Source organism: Xiphophorus hellerii, chromosome 10 (genome assembly GCF_003331165.1).
Source record: "Xiphophorus hellerii strain 12219 chromosome 10, Xiphophorus_hellerii-4.1, whole genome shotgun sequence".
In the NCBI taxonomy this organism is placed as follows: domain Eukaryota; kingdom Metazoa; phylum Chordata; class Actinopteri; order Cyprinodontiformes; family Poeciliidae; genus Xiphophorus; species Xiphophorus hellerii.
In genome coordinates this window covers 22,233,381-22,249,088 of record NC_045681.1, presented here as the reverse complement: position 1 = coordinate 22,249,088, position 15,708 = coordinate 22,233,381, and the positions used below count along the sequence as shown (strand labels likewise).

The window sequence follows — 15,708 nt, the reverse complement described above, 5'->3', positions numbered from 1 at the left end:
CCTTTATTTTGAAGGACAATATTTGTTTAGAGACTTCATAATTCATTATATTGTTTCTATTTTATTCAGTTTTTGATATTTAAAATGTCTTCCAGTTCCAGTATTAAGTGTTCATTACAATTTAAAGTTTACTGATCTTTGAGCGTGTGTTCTTGCATTATTATGCTATTACATCATATAACTTGAAACATTAACTCAAAACAGCCTTTGTCATTTATCCAGCCCATCCTTGCATGGGTTGTGCTTGACCTCTGCGCTCCCACAGCATCAACACATGACATTTTTAATGGCTCGTTTTCCCACAAATGCATTTCTCAAATCTAAAACTGATTTTGGGTCAGTTTAAGTTGCAAGATGGGCAGCCATGGACTGGACTTGCTTGTCCAGTACCTACCACAAATGTTTGATTGATTTTGATCAACACTTCATTGTTGTACTGTTCAAACCATTTCTGATTCACTTACTGTGTGGTAAAAATCCCTTTCTAATCAAGAGACCATAGATTCAGGGAAGATCACTCACCTAACTGGCGTCCTGCTATGCAGCTCCGTATAGGACAAACTGATGCTGTATTCTGTCATCTATTCATCAGAACCAGCAAAGACTTTTTCCGAAGTTTGAACTACAGCAGGTAGTCTGTTGGACTGAACTGCAAAAGCCAGCTTTCACAATCCTCATGCTTCCATGATTAGTTTGGATTTTATTGCCCTCAGTTCATTGAGTTTCTAGTTCTTCATGCTCCTAGCTTCATTCCAGTCTCTCCTTGTGTTTTCTCTCTTGTTCCTCTTCAGCACCCAATGTGTCTTTACAGATCATCTGTACTTACCTACCTGCCACCTGTCATTTATTCCTTTTGCTTGAGGTTTCTCTCCGCAACACATCATGACGCACACAACAATCCTGGCCCCCGTGACCCAGTCGTCGGTTCATGGACAGCTTTTAAAACAAATATTTGTTGTAAACAAATATTTTAGTAATCGAGTAATCTATCGATTATTTTTGCGATTAATTGAGTAATCGGATAAAAAAAAGATAAAACAAAACATTGGTAAATCTTTTTTTTTCTCCGAAGAGTTTTTGCGGCGCTAGTGGCTCGTATTTTTTCCACAGTAGGCAGACAGGAAGGAGGGTGAAGAGAGGGGGGAAGACATGCGGCAAAGGTCGTCGGGACCGGGAGTTGAACCCGCGACGTCCGCGTCGAGGACTAAGGCCTCCAAACGTGGGGCGTGCTAACCCCCTGCGCCACCACAGCACACCCCAACATTGGTAAATCTAACATAACAGCAGTATTATTATTGGATATCAACATCAGTCCAATTTTTCACATTTGAGCTTCCCTAACATAACATAACTTTTCTGTAGTTTAGAAAATTAACCTGTAACAATAATAGCTCACTTTCTAAGTTGACTTGAAAAAAAGTGATACAAGAATCTGAAGTTATTCAATTTAATAAAGAAGCAGGCTCACAAATATGCTAATGAAGAAATGTCTATACTCCAGCTTTACGTTTCTGTATTCATCTTCAGTCAATTTAATAGTTGAACTCTCACCTTGCCCAGACATTTTAGCGACGGGATTTAACACTTTTGTTCGTCACAGACAGAAACACATCTACCAGCCGCCATGATGAGCTCCGCCACCCATTTGTTGAGACCGGGATGATATGAAATAAATTTTCCGGTTCATCCGTAAAGCTACACTTACGTTAATCATCTAATGCGCAGCCGCCCGCAGTGTTCAGTCTATCGGCTCACCTGTATAAATACACCTGCAGCGCTGCACCCCGCTGTTCGCTCTGAACCAGCAGCTCCAGGAGGAGAAAAGCTGCCGTACTCCAGGCATCGCTCCCGTCATTTTAAAGATGCTTATTGGTCCCCCGAAAAATGACAAAAACCCGGACATTATCATCAATCAATAAAATCCTCCCAGGCCGAACTTGAAAACTGGATGTTATGATGCTAACACTTAGCTTTCGTCAACAACTCAGGTGAAAGTGAGAGCTCCGCGCAACGCAAGTAATAACCTGGCCATAACACGGTGCATTAAATAATAAAACATAAATTAACGAAGCTTCGAGACAGATAAATTTTCTCAAAGAATTTTAGTAATCGAGGTACTCGAATCACTCGAGGAATCGTTTCAGCCCTAATTCTAACCACTGCAGATAAGTTGCAGTTTTGTAGATTTCTTGACCCAGTCATCCAGCTTTCAGAATTTGCTCAATGTTTGTGAAAACCTGTCTGACGATCATGTTTTAATGTAGTCTTCCTCTCACAATTCAAAAACACGACTGTTGCACGACTGAGCATTTTAAGTCACATGCAGTACCAGATTCACCAAGACAAGATTAGAGCATTTCTCCATGTTTAATTTATTACGGACAGTTTGAGATTCTATATTAGTTCTCTTCTTTAATAATTATTTTAATTCTCAATTGTTCAATCAGTTTCTGAACTTGCAGCCACGGAGCAACTGGACTCATTTGTGGCACATGAGAATCTGTTGCCATGTGCACAAATGGTCGTCCACATGCTTGCAACAAAGCCCAAATGTTATGACATCTGATGCAACATTCCTGCATGCTTTAGGTCTCTACAGTGCCACCTCATACATCATGGAGTTGTATATTTATCACCAGCAGTAAATGGCTTCTATGCACACCAGAGAGCAGAATCCCCATTAGTAACTTAAAGTGGGTTCTCTACAAAGGCTACAGAAAATGACACAGAAAGCTGCATTGCACATATGGACGCGCGCACACCCATCCCCACACACACACACACACAGCTGTTCATACTGGCATGGTGGAGGAATTTAATTTGGCTAATCTAGTTGTTGTTCGGTGATTTATGGCTTGGGGAAACCGGCGGAGAGAGTTACAGGTGCATCAGAGTGGAACATCCAGCTATCTCATACTGACTAATGCATGTGTTATGTGTGGGTGGGTGTGTGTGTGTGTTTCTCTTTGCGTGTGGCATCAATCCTTGACTTTCTGGAGGTGTGGCAGTTGACATACATGCCTGTTATTTGAAACCTGCAGTGAAGTGGAACAGATCTGCAGCAACGAGTGCGTGCATTAAATCATCCCCCACATTATCTGTGGGTTTGTTTTTTTTAAAATCCACATTCTTCCTTACAGTACCCAGATCTGTCAGTTTTCAGTCACATGCCTGGGAATAAACAGAAAGTCAGCATGGTGCTGCACTGTAACACTTTGATCATAAAACCATGGAAACGTAGATCAAAAACGCAGCGTGAGGGAGAAGCAGCTGATATGTGGGCAATTACAGCTGCTGCTTCATTCCTGGTGCCAGCCACTGCACCACGAAACCCATTACAGCTTCAAAATGTTGACATTTGAAGAGATTACTGAAGCCACAGCAGTGGGATTTTTTTTCTCTCCACTCTAGGATAGAGCTGTTGATTAAAAACAAACCTCTATGGACCATTTGTCTCAAACTATTCTCAGATCTTTACAATGTTTCTAAAAAAAAAAGGGATTCTGAAGTGATTTTGACACAAGCCGTAGCTAGTTGTTTTCTACCTTTGCTTACATAAAAATATTTTTTTCCTTTAAACCTTTTATTTTAGCTTTAAATAAACACTAAAGGCTAAGAAAGAATAAGATAATTGCACCAATTTATACAAACGGTATCTAGCAAGCCAGCTAAAAGTTAACTAATTAGCCAGTTAGCAAACCAGAAAAGCTGTCTGGGAAGCTAGATGGCTAATTATATTGATGTTTGACCCAAGAATTCATAATAAAACATAATATAGTTAAATTATTAGTCTAATCTACCACAAATAGAATAGAAGTTCTGTTTAATGGTAGTGCCATTGTTCTTTAATATAGTAAACATAACAATAGCCAGCACAGTCTGCGCAGGCCATGTTAAGCCATATTACTGGATTTTGTACAGCTAACCTAAAAATGAACATTGGCAGTTTTTTTTTAAAGCAAAAATTAGTATTCACTTATTTAGAACTTTAGCTTTAAATATATTTTCACCCAACTGAGCAGTTTCTTTTTCTTGATGGATATCTCAAAAAGATAACATTGTAAAAGGAGTATGAATTTTGAATATATTTACACGTTATTTTAAAAAAAAAATGTTGCTGATGTTTGATCAACCAAAGAGGAAACATTACTTCACTTATTGATCAACCTCCACTGGCTGGCAGAACCAGAAGAATGGTTTTAACTTTCTACTAAATCACTACACTGCTTTGCAAAATCCCATTTTATTTCTGCAAAAAGATTCAATTTTCATATTTTCTTCCCTCATTAGAACCACTTTACATTTAGACAACCAAAAAGACTGCCAGTCAAACCTAGACTAAAATATTCTGCTGTAAGTACTACAGACTCTTTGAAGCTCCGGTTATGATTTGTGATACTGATACTGATTTTATATCTAAAATCTCTGGTACTCTTGGGAGTTCAGTATTGTGTCATTAGCTGGATATGTTGTTGTGTCTTTAATACACAGCTCCACAATCAGAATAAAAATGATTTAAAGCCAGCACTCAGAGTTTAAAGAGGTGAAACGAGCCCATCCAACCTTCTAGGTGATAAATATTCCACCATCTTCCCCCTAACGTCAATATCAGATAATCACACGGTTACGCTTACATCTTTTCCTTGACGTTTTTGACGTGACGTCGTAAGCGGTTCAATTACTTACCAGCACGCGCTCTGTGGTTAGCGCTCTGAACTGCTCTGACCTTTGCCTCAGCAGGCGTTACTCCCCGCTACGTCTGTCACACACTCGCTTTTTCATGCGCCTCGTGCGGCAAATGTGGCGTTGTCGGCGCACGGGCTGCAGTTCACGGGAGCGACGCGGTAGATGCTTCTCAGGCAGAATCGCGTCGACTTATTATCCGTTTGCTTTTGCTACGTTAGAAATAAAGCAAGGACATAATGAAGTCATTGTACTTCAGATAAAAAGAGAGTGAATTCTTGCGGATTGTTATTTAAACACATGGTAAACCATTTACCACAATTGTTAACCAACTTATTTTAGTTTTATGTAATTGAGCCATGTCTAAAATCACTTTGTGCATTTATGCAAATATGATTCAATCCACTTTGTCACCAATTTTACACCAGTACAGCAGACGGTTTGATCATCACGCTCCCATTCGTGACGAGGACCTATTCATTTCAACTTAATCTGATCAAGCTGTATAATTGTCGTCATGGAGATTAGTGCCAAGAGGGGAAGGAAGACTTGCATCCACATGCTTTATTAATAAATCCATCGCCAGGGACACACACACGCGCGTGTTTTGATGTGTGACGGCAAACTCGTGGCGCTGATGGAACCAGAGATGCTGCTCTCTCCCTGTAAAACACACACACACGCACACACACGCCAGCAGCAGCATCCAGCTGGAGTAAAATGCAAATCAGGAGGTTTCCTGCGTGGGCAGGAGAAAATGTGACGACTGAAAGTGTTTCTGCAGGCACAGTTTCATCTTAATTTAAACTGTTTTCACGAAACGCGCAAAAGTTGCATGAAAATCTGTGCGTCTCTGACTCGCTTGAGCCAACTGAGCGCAGAGCAGACAGTGATGCTGCAGCTCCCAGGAAACGCACAACGTGAAGGGAAAAGCGACCTACCTCTCCTGGTCTGTCTGATCTTTGGGCTCAGCATGGTTGTCATCGCTCTCCCCTAGGCATATTCCCGTACATCCACACCCACACACAACACACACACCCCACCCCTGCCTTGCCTCTCTCCTCTTCTTCTTCTCCTCTTCTGACCTTCTGCAGTGCGGCCGGCTGCTAGGGGGTTGGGTGAACCGCGGCGAGGGGAGGAGAATGGAAAGAAAACGGGGGCGGTGAGGGAAGGAAGGAGGAGGAACTACAGTTATTTTTTCCTTTTTTTTATTTTTTCTGCCCACACCCAGTGGTCCTCCGCCCCTCCCTGTTACATTATTCATAGCTTTACATCCCCGCCTGTGGGAAGTGAGGAAGGGTCCACCACCGACAAAATGTGCACACATGCAAAGGTGTCTCTAGTTCTTTTCTTTCTTTTTCTACTCATCTGCCAGGTGTCTCCTCCCTTCCTCTCTGTCTACCTCTGACCCCAAAATCCATCCTCATCTTTAACCTCGGTTTTGTTTTAGCCGGGGAACCTTCGTTTCAGGACGAGAGCAGACGTCGGCTTAGACAATATGTCGTAATTAGAGCCTCCCGGCGTTCCTATGGGATGTCTCTGAACAACTGGGAGGGCAGAGGGAAAAAAATGGTCCCCTCCAGCAGCTTCCTGTCACCTTGAGCTGCAGCAGCCGGTAATTAACTGAAGAAACTGTGAGGAAGGGCTGAGCTTAGAAAGAAGAGGAGCGTAGAGAAATCAATAATTTCACCAACTTTGATGCGCTAACTTTTAGTTGATAAGTAGTTATTTGGTAAAACGCTTACCATATAGAGCAAATAAACACAAATTACGTGTTCTGGAGTCTATATATTTTAATATTTACAGACAACCAATACAAAAATATCTTTAATACAGAATTGGTATAATTTGGCTGACAGTCATGAGGAAGAGTCCTTATGAATTGCATCAATCAAACACTTGGACGTGTTATGGATAAAGAAGCTGGACGTTTGCTGAATGCTGCATTCAAACCTACAGTTGGGAAGTTGAGTGGAAGGCAAAAATGCAGTAAGTTTTTTTTCCAAGTAACTTGATAATGACAGCCTTGAGAGATCTGGGAACCAAAGCATATTTATGAGTTTGTGGAAGATTTACGAGGCGTGAGCCGCAGCAGGAGTCGAGAGTTTCAAGAGCCGCCAGATAGACGGATATCCATGATGTGGAGAACGACTGTCACATTCTTGGTGCTAAGCTGGAATAAGGGGCATACTGAAAATGGAAAAATGGAAAGTACTTTTAGTTGGAATGGTAGAATAGTGAAGCAGTTTCAAAAAGCAGACAAATATAAAAGCTGTTGTCATGGCGATATGACAGACATCAGAAATGAGGAACAGGGGTATTGAACTGTGATTGTTTTTCCATGCTATCTTTGCCAGTATCGCCATGTCTTCTACTTAAGTCTAGCTAATTTGTCTTTGGACGTAGCATGCGCAGGTTGGGTTCATAGACCGCGGTATTTATAAATGTTGGAACTAGCTAGCTTACAAACCGACCAGAACTTCTACCCATGAAGTGTTTGTTGATTTGATCAAATCTTCCTAAATTCACAGTACATGTACACCACTAAATCATGAAAGGCATTTCCCCTTAGGCCAGAGCAGACTTAAAAGTGTAAAAAAGTCTAGATGCTTACAAGTTTTTTTTCGTATATAGTAGGCTACATGATGGCAGGGCCTTGTCTCAGTGCTAACCAACAAAAAAGATCTTTAATACAGAATTGGTACACTGACACACACCTTCTCTATAATGCAATATTTGATTACATCTTACTAAACTTACTTGCATATGAAGTATATGAACATTTCTCTTGCCTTTAAAAAAAAGAAAAAAAAAAGCAGTCGCTGCAAATCTGCAAAGACATCAATGGATGCCAGTCCTCATGATTGAAGCTGCTTCCCATCGCCGTCTTCATCAAAAGATTTACAATAAAAAGTTTGGTTTACATCCTTGTCTGATTGTGCAGCCGACCAGTCATCACCCTACGACCATTTTTACCATGAAATCAACTCACAAATGATCTACCATCAGAGAGAAGTACAGGAGTGTTAATATTGCATATATAATTGGACCAAGACAGCTGCCTTGCAGCACTCCATGTGTTACAGTTTGCTGTCTGAATGGCAGCCATTATCACAGACCAGTTATCTACTGAGATAGCTTTTGATGATTGGTAATTCAGATTATGATCAGTGTAATCTCACCAGTCCTGAAACACAGAATAATTAGTTTGGTAGGGCAATCTGAAAATTTTATCTAAAGTAGCTTTTGCTTTATTTGGACATAAAATTGAGCAAAAATGTTGCATCTGTAATGGCAATTCCTTCAATTTTTTAAAAATCTCTTATGTATAAACAAAAAAATATATATATATATATTTTGAGACAAGTTTAGTTTTTGACATCAGCCACAAATTAATATTTGCTTGAGAATCACCTTTGTAGCTTATTTCTGTTTGCTCTAAGGGCAATTTGATTGGATTTGGCCACGGTATCATGTGTAAAATGTTCCTTTCTTTGCTTGTTAGGAGGCTAATCTGTGAAATTGTTCCACTCTCTGCCGTCTTCTCGAAGGAAACCCTGAAGCCTGCCGTTTGCCGCTGCTCTTGTCGCAGCTGCTTGGCCCTCCTCCGGCGTACAAAGGATAATGGCCTTAGTTTCACTGCAATCGAATCAGAGCTGGCCTCGCGTAAGCCACAGCTGCTCTTATTACAGAGTAAAGAGGGAGAAAGACCCAGAGGGGGAGCGTGTGCCCACACTTTACATCCAACCATCTACACACACAGCAAAGATAACAAGCTGGCAAAACGAAGCAGACCCAGTCCAAAGCTAAATGGAGTCAAACTAACAGACGGGGTCTCACAAGATGCAACAATAGAAACTAGAAGCTACAACGAAACATCTCTAAACGAACGATTTTAATTAAAAAGCCATTAAAGGCGGTGTTTGGTATAAAACTGAGACTGGGTTACAGGCTGGGTGTGGTTCAGGGTCTGTCTCTTCAAATTGATCAGGTGTTATCAGACCCTGGATTGGCGGACAATGAAAGCAAGCAGAGGGAAGAGGACATTGTAAAACCCAAATAGCAAAAGCCAGCCCACAACCAGAAATTCTGTTTTTCTTTAGCCATAACCACATGGCTTTTTATAGACGAGCTTGTCTCAAAGTCGGGTCTTTTCTCTGCAGCTCCGAGTGATGGGAAGGGTTGGACGCAGGGTGGAGGTTTTCTGTTTTACTCTTGGGGTTCTTCCAGCCGTCTTGTGTACGTCGAGTTTTGTTTTAGTTGACGAACCGTCGTACCATTGAGAGTTGCTGTATTTAGGCAAGGGAAGGTCAGTTGAATAGCAGCACAGGAAAATGATCAACAAAGGTAAAGAAAATTTGAGTGCATTGAAACCAGATATTTACATACGCCAAATAGACACTTAGGCCTTTTTATCAACCTTTTCTAACCTCAATGCTTCAAAAAACAAACAAACGCATAAACAAAACATTGATGGAAATAGGAAGCTATTGACTTTGTTGACCTCAACCCACTTTGCCATTAACTGAGAAATCCAGTCTTCTTCTGTGAGTCACTGTTTGGCTTCATTAAATCTTCTCGTTACCTGTTACATAGTTCCAATAATCACACATTTCACCAAAGTAAATCTCAGGCCTCAACTACTTTCATCCAGGAGACCGGCGGCCATCTTTAAGTTCAGTAGTTTCTGAACTTAAACTTGTACTTTCTCTACTCCACAAATAACATTGCACTTGCAATTGTATAGAACATCATCTTCATGATTACAGAAACCGACTGAGATTCACTCACTTTGTTTTTTCATTTGTTTGCATTTTGATTACTTTAGATCTCACCATATTCAGTTAATTTCTTTGAACCTTTTATTGTTACAATGATGTTTTCATTCCTTTATGTTTACCTATGCATTTTAGTGTATTCTCATTAGTTTCAGGCCTTTCCTTTTTGGTGTTTGGATCCTTTTATATCCTTCAGTATTCTGCTAATGTTGACAAAACACAATTTCACAGTTCCAGTGTTTCCATTAAATAAGGAACACTATTAAGATGACATGCAACTAATTTTGTTCGCATAATAACTCATGTCATGTGTAACTTGATGCGCCATGATCCTCCAACTACTTCTTTTCATTGTCTTCTTTGTGGCTTGCCCCACTGGTGACATCCGGTTGTTCATGTGACTAGTGTGATGTGAAAAGAGTGTTTCCATTGCAGTTTTGCAAAATAAACCAATTTCAGTACGGCTGCAAAACCACCACATCCTAGTGCCAAAACATTTTATAGAAAAACAATTTTTTTGTGAAATTGGCATGTTCCCATTAAGCAAATGTATTTTCAAAATGTTAATAGCAAAATTGCGCAATTACATGGTCATTAGAAACGCAGCTAATGAGTACAGTATCAATGGGTTGGCTAGGGCGGTCATAATATCTTCAGTAGTTACCAGGAGATCAAATTGCTGGTCCTCAAGTCAACAATTGCTTGTTTTTGGCTCCATGGTTTGCAACATTGATGTTTTAAAGAGTAACCAAGATGTGTACTTGTGGAATGAGGCTAGCTAGCATAGCTCTGCCTGTCTCGTATGTCTATAATTGTGTTCCTCTGTCACCTGATGTCTAAGGTCACATAATCAAGACGGATGTCGCTCAGAATGCTAATAAGAGCCTTGGAATCCGCAATGTTTGGAAAACCCTTTAAAATATTGATACTGACCATGATTAATATTTCATAGTGGTGCTGGAGGGCTGTTCCAAAACACACACTGCAGGGTGGCTGCTGAAGGTGTGACTGTTGACTTAGCATTACTTATTGATCATTTCTGACCAAATGCATTAAAACTGATTTCAGACAGGCTGCTGGGATCTTAAATAAACTTGGTGTTTTATCTAGAAGCACATTTTTCAATGTTTTGGAGGTAAATATCTTTATAGCATGTTGATTTGAGACATTCTTTAATCCAAAACACATTTTTACTTCATTCTGTTTGCACTTTAGCATTTTGCTAACTTTGAAAACATTTAGCACAGTTAGCTTCACCTAAGTTTGTTTTTTCAAACAAATTCAAAGTTGATAATATACTTGGTGTTTTTGTGAACTTTAACATTAATAAATTTCAACATGTATGTTGACGTTTTGGTTATCACCCCTTAAGAATTTTTGAAGTATTTGGATGTTTATATTCATGCTCTTATTTTGAAGTTTGTGAAGACTGTTTACGCAGCAGTTCCTTTCCTCTCCTCGGACATATACTGTTGCAACGCATTTTGTCTCCTGGTGGATATTAAGATGTTTGAATTTAGCACATTAGCATTAGCTTCTGCTAAATCCCATGTTGGTTTAGCACTTTAGCTTTAGTATGATGTTTATGATAGTACAGCTAACCTTGTAGCTATCGGTGTGCATCACTGGCAGCTGAGAATTTTGCCACTGGATAACTTCAGTTAGGATATAACTTAATATGATTTTGTATTTCATGCTGATCAGCTTGATCTCATCTCACATCTTTAATTAGATTAAAGAAAGTGCAGATAGGAGAGAAGTAGGATTGCTTGAAGACTTTCAGGTGTTTCCCCAGTGGCCGCCTCCCTCGTGTGCTGCCTGTCTGGTTCTCTGACCCTGGTGCTGCCCTCCATTACCTTCCCCCTGTTCTCTGTCACTGACAATTAACAAAAGGACCATGGCTTCATCCACCAATGACTCTTTGAGGAGCAGACAGGATAGCAGCCGTCCATCTGCGGTTAGTCCTCTGTGTCATCTCAAATGAATGTTGAGTCTTCGCAACTATCTCTTTTTCATGATATCTTTCTTTACCTTCAGATTTGTGAAAATGTACTTTCCACCAACAGGCTGTTTTTCATTTTTTGTTACTCCATAAATATTATAGAAAATAATAACCTGAGTAAATTACAAATGTTGTTTTCAAGCGACAAATTCATTTAAGTAAAAACCCTGTCCAAAGTTACCTAGCCCTATGTGAAAATGTATTTTTTTATGATTTAATTTAACAGATTACATTATTCTACTATGTAGAATAAAAAAAATACATGAACAGAACCCATCTGACATGATGAAGTTGGCTAAAAAAGGTTTCAAATCATCTAAAGAAATGTAAGAACAAAGGAGAAACAAAGTCATGGACATTTATCAGTTGATGGTTACAAAGCCATTTTGTGAGAAACACAGTGGGGGGAAAAAGAATCAATAAGTACTAAATATAAGTACTGATTTTTCCCAGCGGACAGTTGGCCAACCAGAATTACTCCAAGAACACAGCACACCAGAGAACCAAGAATAACATTTAAGATGTCCTGCAGTTTTTAGATGTGCCACAGTACAAACCACTGGAATGAAATGGCTTAATGACCTCCTCCTAGTGTAGATCAGTTCTCCCAGCCTTGCTAATGACCTAATTATTCTATTCAGGTGGTGCAGCAGAGGCACATCTAAAAGTTGCAGGACAGCGACCCTCGAGGACTGGAGTTTGACATCCCTGCTCTACACCTAAAGTCTTTAATTCAGTTTGATTGAGATGCTATTCAGTCTCAGGACTCCTCCAATGTGGCCCAATTTAAAACAATTCTGCAAAAAAGTGAGGAAGATATTCCTCCATAGCGATGCAAATAATGTATCGTCATTTAAAGCAAATAACTGATTGCTACATTTGCTACGAACTGCTTGAGAAATGCACAAGGAAATGTTTGACTTTTTGAGCGCAGAAAATGTACTTTTCCTTGAAAATTTCTGAAATTAATCTAAAAAGTTCTTTTGGCAGAAATGTACTCCTCCCTTCCCCCCTCCCCCTATCTACATTGACACAAATAGGCCATCGGACTATCCACATTGATCCAAAGTGAGAAATGAACAAAAGACAAAAAGTGAAACTTGTGTTTCCTTTCAAACTGTAGAGTCAAAACAACATTGCTACCTCAATTGTTCCAAGAACCCAAAAGAAATCAGAGAACTAAAGACCCCTTCACTGTGATTGGATCTTTCTAATCTAATAAGGCAGTAGTAACCAAAAGCGGCTGCAGTCAGCCTTTGCTGCCCTCTAGCGGATTACAACTGTCAAAACACGCAGTGCTGCTTTTTAAATGTCAAATATTTGATTAAAAATATTACAGAAAACCTATTTAAAAAAAATACTTTTATTCAAAAAAAAAAGTTAAGCTTGTATATCTAGATTCATTAAACATACAGTGATGCATTCATTTCTTTAAGTCTTTGGAGCCTTAGGAAATGTTCTGTAATTCTCAGATGTGAGGTTTTGAGCGTTATGACCCAAACAGTTGAGCCTCCATGAACTCGGTGAGCCACTGGTGTTTGGAAAGTTTTACAGAACAATGTCCGAATTCAAAAGTATATTATTGATCCCAAAGACAAATTAAATATTTTTGTAACTCATTTAATCAACAATTAAAGTTAGATGATGATGGCAGTAGGCAGAAAAAGAAAAATCTCCTGTAGCAGTCTGTAGTACAAGAAATTCGAAGAGGCCTCCGACTGAACACTGTTTTTCACTGACGGTCTCTTAAAGAGGATAATCAGGGTTGCACATAATTTTCTTGACATTATAGAAAACAGTGTCATACAAAGACGACCTAAGTAAATTGCAAAGGTTTTCAAGTGATTAATTGGAGAAAGATGTGTCCAAAGTAATCTGGCCCAAGTTAAAAACAGAATTTTACCTGCAGATTACTGCCACAGATGTTGAATGCAGAAAATGCACCATAAAGTTAATCTAAAGAAATGTAAGAACAGATTGGTCATATGATGGTGATACTGATGCAGTGGGGGATTGTGGGAAGTTTAACTGAAGCAGAGAAAAAAGTGCTGAAGTGTTTTTTTTTTTGTTTGTTTTCTTTTCTTTTCTTTTTTCTCCCAAGGTGTTGAAAAGGTATTAACATATATTTGTCAGTAAATATTGAATTTTGGATACCTATCGGCCCAAATTTTCACATCAGTTCATCCTTACATTTAATCCAGCTTAAATGTTGGTATATAATATTACTATTTAAACAAAAATCCATCAATTTTCAATTAAATATTCTTCCAATATTTGATTATATTTGAAAATCATTTTTATTCGTGTTCGCATAAAAACCAAATAGTTTATTGTTAAATTGGTGTCTATTAATTCATATTAGATGTGCTGTAACAAAAACCCAAAGCAACTCTCACCCAACCAGCATTACATGCATCCACCATAAAAAAAAAAAGATCAAGGATAAATGATGCTCTCACTGACCTCATTGTGAGTTGCGCGAATGCATTTTAAGTCAACAAACTCCTTCCCCACCACCACCCCGTCCGGCCGCTAGGTGTCGTAGCCGTCCATGGAGTCCAGCTTCTCCCTTTCGATTTGAAAACTTTCCAGACAATTCCTACACAGAAGGCTCTCCTTGACCACGCGAAAACGGTCCGCTTTCAACGACTTCTTGACTCCGGCCACCTCCGGGTACTTGATGGGGTTCCCTTCCAGGTTGACCTTCTCCAGCTTCTTCAGCTTGACGGTGCAGCTGGGCACCGCGGTGAGCTGGTTGTAGGACAGGCCGAGGTAGCGCAGCTCCTTCAGGTTGCCGATGGAGGTGGGCAGGGTTGTCAGCAGGTTGAGTCCCAGGTTCAGGATGTGGAGGTTGCTCAGCTTGCCGATCTCGGTGGGGAGGCTCGTCAGACGGTTGTTGCACAGGTTCAAGACGGTCAGAGTCGTGAGGTTTTTGATGTTTTGAGGGATCTCCTCCAGCTGCGATCAGAGAAGCAACGACAGTCATGGTCACGCGGTGGAGCTGCCGCTTCCTAACCCGATGAGTCATAATCTGGAAATTGAGTAACTACGACGGCGTGGAAGGAGTACATTTCTGCCAAAAAACTCCAGAAATTTTGAGATTAAGCTCATACATTTTCTAGAAGAAAAAAAGAAACTTTCTCAGCTCTGAAAGTCAAAGATTTGCTAGAAATGCTCATACTCACATAGTTGCTGTGCAGATCAAACACCGCGGTGCTGTCGAAGTGATCTATGAAAGGTGGCAACTTCTTCAGCAGGTTCCTGCTCAGATTCAGTTCACTGACGTCCGTCACCTTCTGGACACAAGCGGGCACCGTGGTGAGGCCTTTGTAGCTGAGGTCCAGCCTCCGTCTGCCATCCGCTGTCAAGTCCACGCATTTCTGAACTGCTCTCAGAGTAAGCGGCCTGTGCTTCTTACCCCCTTTCTTCTTCTTGGCCATATTGCTGCAGAACACGCAGTTAGCAGTCAGAAACAACGGACTGTTTAAATATGATCTTTAGGCTTCATCTCGGTCCTCGGATACATTTCGTTTAGTTCCATGACGACGCAGTTAAAAACAAAACCCAGCAAGGAGCTTTAGTTTAAAACAACAAATCTGGTCACTTACCAGGATTAATGAGGCTGGATCTTTGGACTGACAGCATCACAGACCATGGAAGAATTGTTCTGGTTAAAAACGTCCACCAGAAAGATTCTGAATACAAGCTGTTAGAGCTTCAACACATTTCTCATTTGGCCTCAGAGGCCGTTTGTTTTTATCCGTTCCCTAGCAACTTTAGTTTTATGTGGACGGATTTTACAGCCCTGACTGTCCAACTTGTGCAGTGGAACAGGTTGTCCTTTGGGGAACTAAACTTATTATTATTTTTTTAAATTACATAATCTGTTTCCATGACAACAGAATAATAACAACTCTATTTTAAAAGCAAACCTCCGCACTGTTATCTACAGCCTGAAGACAGCAGAAAGGATGAACGAGTTTTATTGATGATTCCACTTAAAAATATTATGTAAAAACCAAACTTCAGTGACTTTTCATGAAAACCTTTTCATTATTATTCAAACCAAAACTAATTTCAATCAAAACAAAAATCATTTTTGATCAAAATGTTTAGAATTCTAATGAATTTTGTAATGGAAAAAGTGAAAAAACGGCTCTGACATAACACAGATGCACACTGTATTTATCTAGTGAGCACAAATGACCAGCGAGATGGAACATTTCTTCAAAGCTTATGAAGTGC

General features: G+C 39.9%; 2 protein-coding genes across 4 annotated transcripts in view; both read right to left on the bottom strand.

Annotated features, from left to right (window-relative positions):
* Positions 1 to 5,805, bottom strand: part of arhgap22b (Rho GTPase activating protein 22b) — a 35,090-nt gene extending 29,285 nt beyond the window's left edge. The window contains exon 1 of the mRNA XM_032574771.1: positions 5,625 to 5,805. Within this exon, the coding sequence (XP_032430662.1) occupies positions 5,625 to 5,667 (43 nt within the window). The 5' untranslated portion in view covers positions 5,668 to 5,805. The remainder of the gene's footprint in view (positions 1 to 5,624) is intronic.
* A 656-nt stretch (positions 5,806 to 6,461) lies between these two features.
* On the bottom strand, positions 6,462 to 15,398 carry lrrc18b (leucine rich repeat containing 18b). Of its 3 annotated transcripts, none has more exons than XR_004340628.1 (4): positions 15,072 to 15,398; positions 14,649 to 14,907; positions 13,927 to 14,421; positions 6,462 to 6,873 (listed from the first exon to the last, which is right to left on the bottom strand). XR_004340628.1 is itself a non-coding variant. In XM_032573388.1 (3 exons), the coding sequence occupies exons 2-3, from the start codon at positions 14,901 to 14,903 to the stop codon at positions 13,996 to 13,998; spliced, it is 681 nt and encodes a 226-aa protein (XP_032429279.1). In that variant the 5' UTR covers positions 14,904 to 14,907; positions 15,072 to 15,397; the 3' UTR covers positions 6,883 to 13,995. The 3 variants fall into 3 exon arrangements, 1 of the variants encoding a protein (XP_032429279.1); XR_004340627.1 differs by lacking the exon at positions 6,462 to 6,873 and adding an exon at positions 6,883 to 8,972; XM_032573388.1 differs by lacking the exon at positions 6,462 to 6,873 and having other exon boundaries at positions 6,883 to 14,421; positions 15,072 to 15,397.
* Between the last annotated feature and the right edge of the window lie 310 nt (positions 15,399 to 15,708).

Coding starts and splice junctions, on each gene's coding strand:
- lrrc18b (XM_032573388.1), bottom strand. CDS start 14,903: ATGGCCAAGAAGAAGAAAGGGGGTAAGAAGCACAGGCCGCTTACTCTG. Junction 14,422..14,648: donor TTGATCTGCACAGCAACTAT/GTGAGTATGAGC, acceptor CTCTGATCGCAG/CTGGAGGAGATCCCTCAAAA.